General features: G+C 28.9%; 1 protein-coding gene across 1 annotated transcript; it reads left to right on the forward strand.

Annotated features, from left to right (window-relative positions):
• The first annotated feature begins 8,561 nt into the window (after positions 1–8,561).
• Positions 8,562–12,937, forward strand: LOC137835713 (E3 ubiquitin-protein ligase WAV3). Its single transcript, XM_068644332.2, has 2 exons — positions 8,562–8,899; positions 10,707–12,937. Exons 1-2 carry the CDS (start codon positions 8,723–8,725, stop codon positions 12,609–12,611), a joined length of 2,082 nt encoding a protein of 693 aa, XP_068500433.1. The 5' UTR covers positions 8,562–8,722; the 3' UTR covers positions 12,612–12,937.
• Positions 12,938–13,560: the final 623 nt, after the last annotated feature.

Genomic DNA, 13,560 nt, shown 5'->3' on the forward strand with positions numbered 1-13,560 from the left:
CAAAACTTTCATTTGCACACACCACCGATTGTAATTCTTTTCATCAAAGATGGGGACTGATAATTGGGTAGAGTTCATGATAACAGACTAGCTCTTGATACTAGTTGAAGGTTGTAGCAACTAATTGAACATAATTGCACAAAATTGCAAAATTGTTGAATTGATCTTATTCATTTTGATTTACTTATAATAAAATTACAATTACTGAAAGCTATAAAATAGGAATACTAACCGTCCGTAAACTGACCATTAATGCAATAATAACGCTAAAATAGTTTAAGGGTAATAAAATCAGAATTAATAATAATAAAATCTAAATTAATAACCAACACATATGAGGTGGTGAGATTCAAGTGAAGTTCCTATAACTTAGTATGCAGAGTTAAAAATAACTAATCTGACAGGTCATATTAATTTACCTTGTCATATAAAAGAACTTAGTTTCTATTGATTTAGTTGTGTTGAAGAGACAATATAGTGTTATGATACGTGTAAATCTTTGAGTCAACTAGTTTGTGAGTGATGTTCTTACTTGAGTTGTAGATTCTCTCTATATATATATGTATGTATATATTATACTTGTGAAAAACACTATTATGTGAATGATTTAAATGATTGAGATTAATTTTGAGATATGTAATTGTAAGTGTTCAACAAAATACTTGTATTATATTTTTTTAAACTCTAACTTACCCTTGTTTGTCTTTGTATTCTTTTTTATCAAATATGATCATCATATATTACACTGGAGTAAAGAATGTTGTAGATAGAAAGTCTCATAAAAAAAATAGTTTGGAGAATTAAAAGAAACTTATATATTATTTATTTATTTATTCTAGAGTCATATGTAAATACAAAGAATTATATATATATAGTTACACGAAAATGAATTTCACATACAATACAAAATTTGGGTTTTATAAGTTTCCAACAGAGAATATGTTAAATTAAATGTTATTAGTGTACTTTTAATTCAATTTCGTTAATGATAAAAACTATTTTGTTCATCGAAATAGATAAATATCAAGTGTGACTAGAAGCAAGGCTACATGTAACATGCAAATTGTCTTCCAATATGTCTTGAAGAAACTTGACCCATTAAGGATAAAAACCAAATTTATAGAAACATAAAAAATTTCTGGTCGGATTCACGTGAGTGGACGAGGAAAGAAAGTTATGAATACCAATAATTTAGTCCAAAGAATTATGCATATTCGGATATATTTCATGGCAGAATTTTATATGTTGCAGAAACAATAAAAAACTTGATTATATTTCAAAGTTTTCTATGTTTTGGATTCCTCCCTAAATTGGTTATTGAATTTCAGAAGTTGTAAATATATTATGCAGTACTTTTGTCTAGTTTCCTAAACTTATGTTTTTGATAAAATAACATTTTTTTTTATCTAAACTTCAAATGACATTGAATGATTTAATTATAAAAGAGTGTTTTCATTTTTTTCTAATGTCTTGTAAGACATCCATATATTATAAAGGATGATCTATGTCGTGTAAAATCTATGTTTGAATTTTTTTTAATCGTGGTTATATCAGAAATGAAATTAATCATTAACTTGAGGATCAAGAAAACATATTACAAAAGTGAAAAAATAAAACTGACATCACACTCTATTAAAATAGATATTCATCTAACTTCTAACTTATATTATTTTTATTTATATTAAAAATATAAATGTAACATTAAGGTAATAAATTTAATCATATATTTAATAGTTATTTATTTTTTTATAATATTTTAAAAATATAATTTTGTTATATTTTTACAAAATACTATATAATTTGTATGATATTTAAGTTTTAGTGAATATTAATTTTTAAAAAATGAGTAATTTGAGTATTTTTTTATTAAAAACATAATAAAAATAATTGTCATTTATTAAAAATATAAAAATGAAAGTCTATTTAAAGACTAGATGAAAGCGACTCACATATTATTAAAAATATAAGAAAATAATGTGTTTATTTTAAAATTATAGAATATGTAAATATTATTTGACATGACATAAAGAAAGAGATAATTAAAAAATTTCGTTTATTATAAAACATGAAGTCTTATATATTTCTTTTGTTAAAAAAACTCGTTGTGTTAATCTCATGATTTATATTTTTGTCAGTCAAAATTATTTTTGTGTCATCATTGCCAAAGAGTTTTATTTTGTCAATGTTGTTCTTTTTTAAGTGATGTTCGTTAGAGTTTTCTTCCTGAATATAAACAAAATATTTTTTCACTCATATTTACACAATATTTTCCGTTAATATAAATTGTGTTTATATTTACTTCATTTCACTTTGAGTTGTTATGCGATCAATTATAAGAATTTTTTATTTATTAAATTTGATAAAACTACTTTCTGATTTATGACAGTAAAAAAAAATTATTGTTAAAAATGAGACTATCTTTTTATTGAAGTAATTTATTTTAATCTTTATTAATATTAATTAATTTTTTATTGACACTAATAAAAATATTTATTTGTCCATATAATTCAAGACTTTTCTTTCATATTTTGTCTTGATTTGTGTTACGTTTATGAGACTAATATAATGTGAATGTTTCGTAATTAATGAAATACTTATCTTAATTACTATGGAAAAATCGGATTCAGGGTTACTCATATTTTCTTGTGAAGGAAATGTGTGTGATGATAATTTGGCTAATTTATGATTTATTCATAGATAATCATTTCATTGGTATAATAGACGTTCATCTAGTCTGTTCTTATAATTATTTATGAATATGTATAACTTACCTATGTATCGTTTTTGTTAACATTGTCTAGTTTCCCATATTTTTATATTTTTTAATAATATTTTTTCATGTGCTAACAAATAATTGTTCTTATTTAAAGTTTAAACATAACTGAAATGTCAAGTTGCATAATAATATCTATATGGAAGCTTGAAAGCTTTTATAAAAAAATTATCAAAGTTTTATTAACCAATGTAAACGAAACTTGTCAATCATAATTTTTTAAGTAAAAATGGATAATATAATTTTTTATTAATATATGCATAAATTATTCTTTGATTTACATTATTATTCAATGATATTTTTTATATTTAGTAGTAAATAATATATTTCATTTCTATAAAATAATAAAATTTAATATATTATAGTTTCTTAAAAACTATAAAATTTTCAATTCAATTACAAAAATAAAAATTATATATATATATATATATTATTGAAAAAAATGGGTGTAGAGTAATTTGGTTGGTGCATGTCATTGGTTCCCTGTCCATTATGTGGTCATTGTCTGTGTGATTGCACACAACAAATTACATGACTGGCTTTGGATTTGACTATGATTTTGCATTGAGGACACAAACCACCACACATCACTTTAAATTATGATGTAGTGCATGTTTGCCTACTTTTTTTGGCATTCCATTAACTTTCACAACCAACACAACACACACTCCCACTCTACCATTCAATTTTGGCTACTTCTCTTCCCACCAATGCATTTATTTTTCACAACAAGCTTCCTTATACCCTTAAATAACACTACTAATTTACAACTCTACATTCACTTTAATTTTCTAACACTAATCACTATCTTCTCCACAACGACCTCTCACTATTGCTTTCAATAATTTTTTTATCCTAACATTCAAGTATAAATTATAATGAATTAAATATGTTTTTCATTCCTATATTATAATATAAAATTATTTTTTTAAAATTTAAATTTTAGATTTTCTAAATATTTATAATAAGAGAATTATTGAAATAAGTTATTATCCGTATTTTTTTTACACAACAAACGAAAACTAGATAAAGACTCATTCTAGTTCTAATAGTTTCTTTACTATAAGTATTTAGTAAATATAAAATTTGAACTAAAAAACATTAATTTCGTATAAAATTATAAAGATAAAAAATATATTTAAACCAATTTAGATACTGTTTCGGTCGGTACCAAGTGAGTCACGTCACTCGGCATCGACCGGCCAGTTGGTTAATTACATTAAAGACACAATTATAATAAATGACAAGTAAGGAAACACCCTACAAATCAAGGTCACGCCCCATCAAATTCGGATGACACTCCGAGAAATCAACTAACACTGATTTATTGAAGGTATTCTCCAAACATACCTTCCTATAAATAAGGGATACACTCCGAGAAATCAGTTAACACTGATTTTATGCAGATATATGTCAGATATGACCCATCAATCAGTTGGACCATTACTAAACGTTATAAAAAAAGTTCTCTACAATGGAGTAAGGTACATTTTTTTCCAGTTTTACAATACACTCAAATAACACATTGTACTTACTTGGTTATCGGAGAACATTCTACCGGTTTACTCCCGACCGAGCGTCTAAGAGCTAAGGAAAAAAATTCTTGAAGTGTGAAGGAGTGAAACATCAAAAAACAAGAGTGATCAAGCGACCAAGGACAACAACAATTGTTACTGTCAATCTCAAATATTATCTAAGTTCACTTTATCTATATAAATACAAATATTTTTTTTAATTTTTTAATTTCTTATATTAATTTCTTTGAGAGACTCAATAAACTAATATAGGTTCTCAAGAACCTCAACAACCCAATTTGAAAAAGAGAGGTCTATGAAAAAAAGAGATGAAGATGATTAATGAACAAACCCACCATCCTCTTACACAGTCACAATCACATTGAAAATAGACAAGCCATGATATTGCTAAAACTCAGACACAAAGAGGACCCATTTTGAAACAAAGGAGGGGTTCCACTTTATGATTAAAATCACAACTCTTCTTAAACTTTTTAGGTGAAATTCATACTGTGACAAAGAATAAAAATATAAGGAATACAATAGTCTAATCATGAATTTTAGATAATGTCAAAAGTAGAGGTTTTATGAACAATTGCACAAGTTATAAAAAAACAAGTATATAACAAAAAAATGTTTTCATTAATAATACTTCTTTTTTTCTAAAATGACAGAAATTTTAATCTTAAAAAAATGATGCTCTTCCGTTTTGATTTTTTTTTTTCATTTTTCTCTCAATAAATAGAATCAATATTTATATTTTTAGGTACTTTTCTCAATTATATATTAATAAAAGTAATTTATTTATTAAGAGAGTAAAATTATTTTAATTTTTTTTTCTTACTGACAATTTTGTTGTTCTTAACTAATATAAAAAAAAAACATACATGATTTATAACCATGCAACTACAAGTAATAGCTCCTAATTTTTGTGAAAAATAGTAAGATTTTATCAATTGGCCCATGAATTTAATAAAGAGAAATATTTATAATCAGGAGAGAGAATAATAAGGCCTTAATACATAGAACTATTTATATAGAAAATTGTATGATTAAAAAGAAAAAGATAACATAAATAATAGTTCATTCAGATAGTGATTTGTTTAATATTGAAAATGATAAAAAAAAAATCCAACATTTTTAGAATATGAACATCAGAAAAAAAAAATATTGTGATATATATCCCACATGATAGGTTATATTTTAGGTGAAATTAAACTCATGGTTTCTATTTTATTTTTAGGTTTAGTTTTAGTTTTAGTTTGATTTTTTTGAATGAAGTCACTTAACTTTTGTATTTTTAAAGTAAGTCAGAATAATTATTTTTGTTATGTCAATTATGTTTAATGTTCAAACAAAGAAATTGATATTTTTTAGTACAAAAAATATGATCCAGTCAAAATGTGACTTATAACAAATATATATCTATCTATATATATATATATTATTTTATTTTTTTAATTTTTTTTTCTAATAACTTTCAAGCACTTCACTCATTTATTATATCTAAATCAGTCACATTCTAGCTAAAAACAGCCCATCAAACAAGACGTTGATGCAAAATAAAATAATTGTATCTCTATTAAGGCATATTTTTATAAGATAAAATACAATAAATGCATATATTGAAACCTCACAAGAGTATTGTTCTTACAACAAGGACCAAGAACACTTGAAATGGGTTAATCAAGACTAATTCTTCAATCTTGGGCTGAATACTATCTTGGGTCGGGTACTCCTTGATGGAATCTCTTTGCTTCTCCTCTCGGCTGGTGCTCTCGGCTTCTCCTCACAACAGGTGGGGGTACCTGCAAGTCGCTCCGATGCCAAAGTCAGAAAAGGTTTAACGTTCATCAGATAAAATCACTCTTACCTCTTTCTATCTCTGAACTCCTATTTATAGAGTTTCTTTAATGGGCTTTCCCTTTACTCTTGGGCTTTCTTTCTGCACCTTTTTTATTATTTGTGCACCCCTCTTGCAAGTTTTTATCTAATTGGGCTTTTACAACTTTTATATTTGTTTTATTCTTGTCTTTATTGCTTCCGGTCAAAACCTCTCGGTTTTAACTTAATCATCTTAATTGTTATACTATGTAGTTCTCGGCATGAACCTCTCGGTTTTACCCTATCAGTACAAGTATAAAAAAGTATATCATGAAATTAATATCTGTAAAGGCTGATATCACACTAGTATATATATATATATATATATATATATATATAATATTCATAACTTTTATTTTTTTTAATAAGGTATTATATAGTTTCATAACTTTTATTTATTTTAACAAGGTATTGATTTATACAGTAGCAAAGGGAATTGGTCTTAATTACATAAGACTATCAACATAAAAAAATTTGTCTAAAAATCTTGCTTATTTGCTTATTCCAAATGTACATTTCAGTTTGAAGTTATTTTTATTGAATAAAAAATTAATATATATATTTTTCGTCCTTGTACTTTTTAATGTGAAAGTTGTTTTTATCTTAGTCTAAATTTATATTTTCTAAATATTTATAATAAGAAAATTATTTAATTAAATTTTTACTTTTTTTACATCAAATAATTTTTTTTGATTATATTATAATATTATAATCTTCATATTAATTATGAGTCAATACTTAAGATTTATTTAAAACATAAAAATATTACAAAATTTAATTTCAATAATTTTTTATTATAAATACTAAAAAATTTAAAATTTATTCTAAAGACAAAAATCAATTATACATGTAAAAACATGAAAAAAAAAATAATCGAATAAAAGAATAACTTAACGAATAAAGACAATGCAACCTTCAAATCTAGATAGTTGACAGCAATTCTATTATTGTTATCATACATTTTTTTTTATTGAAAATTTAAGTTTCATAATAAGTTATCATAAAACTTAACTTAATTTAGTATTTATTAAATATGTGTCTTCTTTTATTATAAATATTTATATCTGGAATTTGTATTTTGTAATTAAACTGAAAATGGGCATAAGAAATCTTACTGGTATTATTTATGATATCTTATGCATTTCGTAACATTATTCACTCATTTAATTAAAAAGGAACATACCCATACCTTTTTCCGTTGGTATATTAATGAGCGCAATGAAGTGGATCATTCACATTTAACATTAGGGATTTTGTGTTTCCCATGTGCAACAAGTACAAAATACCAATTAAACTATTACTAAAATTTCCACATTGCAATTACCAAAATACACTAAAATAATAATAATAAGAAGCATAAAAAAAGTGCACTTTTGGATTAAAATTTAAATTTATACCAATATAAAGTTTCATATCTCTTTTATATATGTAGTTATACAAAAAAAAAAAGAATGCAAGAATGTATAGTGTCTTTATATGCTGTTTTTATCAATTTCAAATAAGATTTCATTTTATTTTAAGTTTTACCATATTCTGTTGTTTCAAAAATATTATCTCGATTACTATATTATTATTTTTAAATTTAAATCAACCTAAACTTTTGTGCATTGTTATTTAAATTTAAATTTATTTTGTTTTACCTTTTAAAAATATTATATAATCTCAGATAATTATATTGATATTTTATAAGTGTCATTTATATAATAATTTTGATTTTCTAAAACAATATAATAAAGTGATTTTACTTTTTAAGGTTAAATAATGACATAAAATACTTAAATAGTTTTTTATATTGAGCATGAATTTAAGCTTGATTTGGATGATCAGTTGAGTGACAATAGATGCTGATTTGAAAATTGGATTCTTAAGTGGCATTTAAAAAATAAATTATTAAAGTAAATTAAGATGATCTCTAATTTAATAGAGTAGTACATTTTTTTTATCTTAAGGTCTTATTTTATTTTAAGTAAATTACATCCTCTTTAAAAATTTCTTATACATTTTGTTTTAACACTACGATCTTATAGGATGCACATATTATAATTTTTTTATTTATATTTTATTTTTTAAAAATTAATTTAACTATTATAATTAAATATTTTTAAGATCCATAATCTTAAGACATAAGTTTTGTGTTCAAAGACATTAATTAATAAAGTAAGTATTATCATATATATATATATATATATTCTGAATATCTGTGATTTAGAAACAGTTTTTGCAGTATTTTGAAACAGAATGACACAGAAAGATCCATAAGATTTGGCATGTAATTTTGTTAACATAATAACTACTTGAGAATTAGTCACTAAGTTGCTACAATTGTGCAGTGTTTCAAGAAACAAACTTATTCTCTTTCCTTTTGTTCATCAGTTATCACACCAAATCATAATCTCTCTCTTCATTTGTTGGCAACTAACTCCCTCACTTATTTTTCTCTTGGCCTTCCAATGCTCACACCCATTCAAATACAACCTTTTTTCTCCCTCACACTCTCCCATTACTGCTTCAACATCTCACCCTCTTTTTCTTATACCCTTTTCGCACCAAAATGGAAAGCAAATGGAGAAAAGTAAAGCTCGCCATTGGGATCAACACCTGTGTTCAAGTCCCTAAGACCATGGACAACAACTCCTCCTCCTCCTCTCTCCCATCTGCCACTTCATTCTCCGACCGTTCCGCCTCCTCCGCTCTCCGCCTCTCCAGATCCAAATCCAAATCCTCCAAGGTTCGCATTGCCCTTTAACCTTTTCCATCTTCACAACGGAAAGTTGGAGTCTTTTTTCCGACCAACCTTTTAAATTTCCTATTTTGCTTGTTGTACATTCTTATTAGAGTATTTTACTACTTGGGTCATGGTTCATTCGTTGCATTTCCTTTTATTTCCTTTTTCTTTTCTCAATATAGCATTCTGGGATTACAGAGGAAATTACGCCAAATGCTAAATACTAGTACTAAGTATAATCCCTGTTATTTTTTTAATAATTTTTGGCCTTTGTTTTTGGCTAAATTGATCGAAGTGCCATATCATGGAAAACGATTTATTATTCATGGCGTTGGTGTTGCTTTCATCTCATTCGCCATGTGTAGTACCCTCTAAGGACAAATGCATGTTCGCAAATTATTTGGATCCACACAAAATAGGTTCTACTGTTTCTTCTTCTTCTTCTCTTTTTCTTATATTTGTTTGTGTTTGCCTTAATACTTTGACGTTAAGAAAGACAGTGAGAACCTGTAAACCAATATGGTAAAAGGGTTGCATTGAATTTGTTGCCTTTAATCTCTTCTAGTATTGTTTCACTTATTCAAAGTGCCAATGATGTAAAGAGTCAAACACCCCTTATTCGTTGATTGTGAAAATCTCATTTGCTAATTAAGAAAAAAAATACGCAATATAGCAGTGCATGAACGAATCTTCTATGATTTCTCCTTCTTTTATTGATGCCTTTTATATTTTACTTTCCATTATTAATTTATTTTTTCAAAAGTTCAATGTTAGAGTTGCAATTTGCCTTCTCCTTTCTGAAAGCCGTAAGCTGATTGATGTTTATTTTTCCTTTACTGTCATTGGGTTGTGTGTTTGACCACCTAACGTTGACTCTTTAGATAAAAAAATGAGCTTTATGCAGTGTTGTGGATTTTCGTGGGAATCTTAAATTTTTGGCAATGAGGCAACTTAACTTTTTGTATGCCAAAAAATCTTAAATTTTTGGCAATTGTCGTCTCTTTGTTGTGAAGATGGGTAGCATCTTCACTTTTCCATGCAGTGGTCTTAGTAGTGGACCTGCATACAAACAGAACAGATAGTGTTAGACAAAATAGTTTAACAGTGACTTTTCCAAATTTTGCATTTATTTATGTATACTTCATACTTTATTGAGGCATTTCTATTGAAAACATTAAATGATAATAATGTAAAGTTTAATATTTAAATTTTAAAAAATCTAATATAAATTATAAGATATTAGATTAGTTTTATAAAAATTATAAACACTATTTTTTAACGTTGACGTGCTTTCTGTTTTTATTTGTTTGTTTTGTTCTTAAGCTTGACTGATGAAGAATTGGTATTGATGGTTGGGTGAATGTGTTGTGGTCGCTTTTTTCTTAAGTGATATTTTGTTTAATAATTATTATTATTAAAAGAATCAATTCTATAAATTTAGATAATTTATAAATGAGATGAACAAGTTCTCATAATATGAGCTATGAATGGAGAATTTTTTTTTAAAAAGCTCATTGTATTTTGTCAATCTCCTCTATGCTTTTTCGACTCTACCCTTTTTCTGGTTTTTCCCCTCCAACCATAATTAATGATTAGTTAATCATAGTATCTTTATTATGAGAATTGTGAAATCAAATTGCATTGCTGACAATGTTTTTACTAGATGGTGAGATTTAAGTGAAGTAGTGTTCGGATGGTGCTACTTATCTCAACATGGTTCTTTTCCTTCCTCCATCCTGGGTTTAAGGGAGGTTTGTAGAGTTTTGTTTGGTATCTCCTTTGCTTAAATTATGTTCTACATTATCTGCAGGGGACATGTGCAATTTGCCTGAGTTCAGTGAAACCAGGGCAGGGAAATGCCATATTTACTGCAGAATGTTCTCACTCTTTCCATTTCCAATGCATCACATCCAATGTGAAACACGGGAGCCGGATTTGCCCCGTTTGCAGAGCAAAATGGAAAGAGGTTCCTATTCAGAGTCGTTCTTCATCTAAGGTCTCCCATGAGATCAACCGAGTAAATTCATCGCGAAATGATTCCTGGACAACTCTCATAGGGAGGTTTCCTCCGCAACAACCTGGTAGAGGAGCACATCATCCATTTTCTAATAATGTTACTGAACCAGCTATCTTTGATGATGATGAAGTCTTGGGTCAACAAAATTCAGTTACCGATGGTTTGAATGAGGCTGATCACGATGTAATAAACCCATTGGAAATCAAAACATATCCTGAAGTTTCAGCTGTTGCAAAGTCAGCCTCTCATGATAACTTTGCTGTATCAATTAATCTCAAAGCTCCCCCTCGTTCAGAGAGATACAGAAACAATACTGAATCATCATATTTTTCTGCACAAAATTCTCGTGCTCCAATTGACCTTGTCACGGTTCTTGATGTGAGTGGTAGCATGTCAGGCACAAAGATTGCTCTACTGAAACGAGCTATGGGGTTTGTCATAGAGAATTTGAGTTCATCAGACAGGCTTTCTGTGGTTACCTTCTCTTCCACAGCCCATCGCATCTTTCGTCTTCGGAGGATGACTATTGCTGGAAAACAGGATGCACTGCAGGCAGTTTCTTCATTGGTTCCAGATGGTGTGACAAACATTGCAGAAGGCTTGAGGAAAGGTGCCAAAGTGTTTGCAGACCGCAGGTGGAAGAACCCAGTTGGCAGTATCATATTACTCTCTGATGGACAGGATTCATCCATAAACTATAGCAGGTTCAATCTTGGAACTGATTACCGGTGCCTTGTCCCAAACTCCATTCGTCGGAGCAATTGTATGGGCCTGCACATACCAGTGCATGCATTTGGCTTTGGTGTTGACCATGATGCTACAGCAATGCACACAATCTCTGAGATGTCTGGGGGTACTTTTTCCTTCATTGAAGACGAGGATGTGATTCAGGATGCATTTGCACAGTGTATTGGGGGACTATTGAGTGTGGTGGTTCAGGAATTACAGGTAGAAGTTCAGTGTGTTCACCCCCGTCTGCAATTTGGTTCAGTAAAAGCAGGAAGTTACCAAACTAGCTTGATTGGAAAAATGGCATTTATCAAGGTAGGAGATTTGTATGCTGAAGAAGAAAGAGACTTTTTGGTGACATTGGATATTCCGGTGGATAAGTCTAGTGATGTGATGCCTCTGTTGGTAGTCAGAGGTTTTTATAGGGACCCCATCACAAAAGCAATGAAGGGTATGACACTAAATAATGAAGTAAAGATTGAGAGACCTGATGTAGCCAGAGATGTAGTTGTGTCAATAGAAGTAGACAAGCAGAGAAACAGGCTTCGAGTTGCTGAGGCAATGGCTGAGGCTAGAGTTAATGCTGAACGTGGTGATTTGTCTGCTGCTGTTTCTGTTCTAGAGATATGTCTCCGGGCATTGTCTGAAACTATCTCTGCCAAAGCTGGTGATCAACTATGCACTGCTCTTTCTGCTGAACTAAAGGAAATGCAGGAAAGAATGGCAAACCAACGTGTCTATGAGCATTCTGGAAGGGCTTATGTTCTCTCAGGATTGTGTGCTCATTCATGGCAAAGGGCAACTTCACGAGGAGACTCTACAGACAGCACCAGTCTTGTGAATGCATACCGAACCCCTTCCATGGTAGACATGGTTTCACGTTCTCAAACCTTGCTCTTGAGGCCTCAACCTGTAAATCTCCTCAAACATGCTAGATCCTCTTCTGACAGGCACCACCGAAGAAATTAGTATTTCAAATTTCAAATTTCTCCTCAGAAAGCCTAATACATGCACTTTTCTTTGGAGATCTTTTAAGTTTCTTCTTTTACCTCTTTTTTTCTTATGGTTTTGGTAAGGTGGGGGAATAATGGAAAGTGGAATGGAATGAGTTCTTAGTAGTTGCACATTTTTTTTGCTTTTAGTTTAATTGTACATGTTTAGGAGAAGTGGGGGTGTAGAAACGTAGCAGTGGAGATAATTCGAGAGAATTTCTTCATTGAGTTACATATATGGTATACTTCTCATTCTTTGTTATAACTACTGCTTCTTTAGCTTTTCCTATCAATGGCTTTATTACATCTAATAGTTTATTCATTACAAGAAGCATAAGTTTTCAATCCTAATTCTGCAAAAATTTTAGCAAGCAATCATTTTCATTTATCTTAAAACTGAACTTTAATCTGACACATAAATCCATTGACAAATTCTCCCTGCACCTTAGGATATTCTCCCTCCACCTCCTTATTAGTTTTAACCTTTTTTTTTTAAATTTTAAATAGTCCTAAACGTAAACTTCACATTTTTAAATAACAAGTGCACCCACACCTCATACCTTCCTTCCAACACAGAAAAACAGGCCATACAGACACTTATTCCATTCTTCAAGCTGCCAACATTTGAAAGAGCACTTAGATGTGTGAGAGATTAGATGTGTGAGAGATTAGATGTGTGAGAGGATTAACGAAAAGATTTGTTTTAGATAAAAAAAAATTCACCAGTCACCACAAACAACTATCACCACTTAAAAATGAAAGAAGACACCATATTTTTCATCATACTCATAAGAGTATCATTAGAATTAGAGAAAAGTGTGAAGGTGCAAGGGGAAGGTATGGAGCTGCGTGAAGAATTTGAAATCCATTTCACTTTTAGCTGACATTTCTTATTTCTGGGCTAATGGGAAAATGAGACCCAGTAA

This window comes from Phaseolus vulgaris, chromosome 5 (assembly GCF_051622355.1).
Source record: "Phaseolus vulgaris cultivar YP4 chromosome 5, ASM5162235v1, whole genome shotgun sequence".
Lineage (NCBI taxonomy): Eukaryota > Viridiplantae > Streptophyta > Magnoliopsida > Fabales > Fabaceae > Phaseolus > Phaseolus vulgaris.

Excerpts from the sequence above, each read along its gene's own strand:
- LOC137835713 (XM_068644332.2), top strand. The coding sequence starts at position 8,723 with ATGGAAAGCAAATGGAGAAAAGTAAAGCTCGCCATTGGGATCAACACC. Across the intron at positions 8,900-10,706 it reads CCAAATCCAAATCCTCCAAG|GGGACATGTGCAATTTGCCT; the intron begins GTTCGCATTGCC and ends CATTATCTGCAG.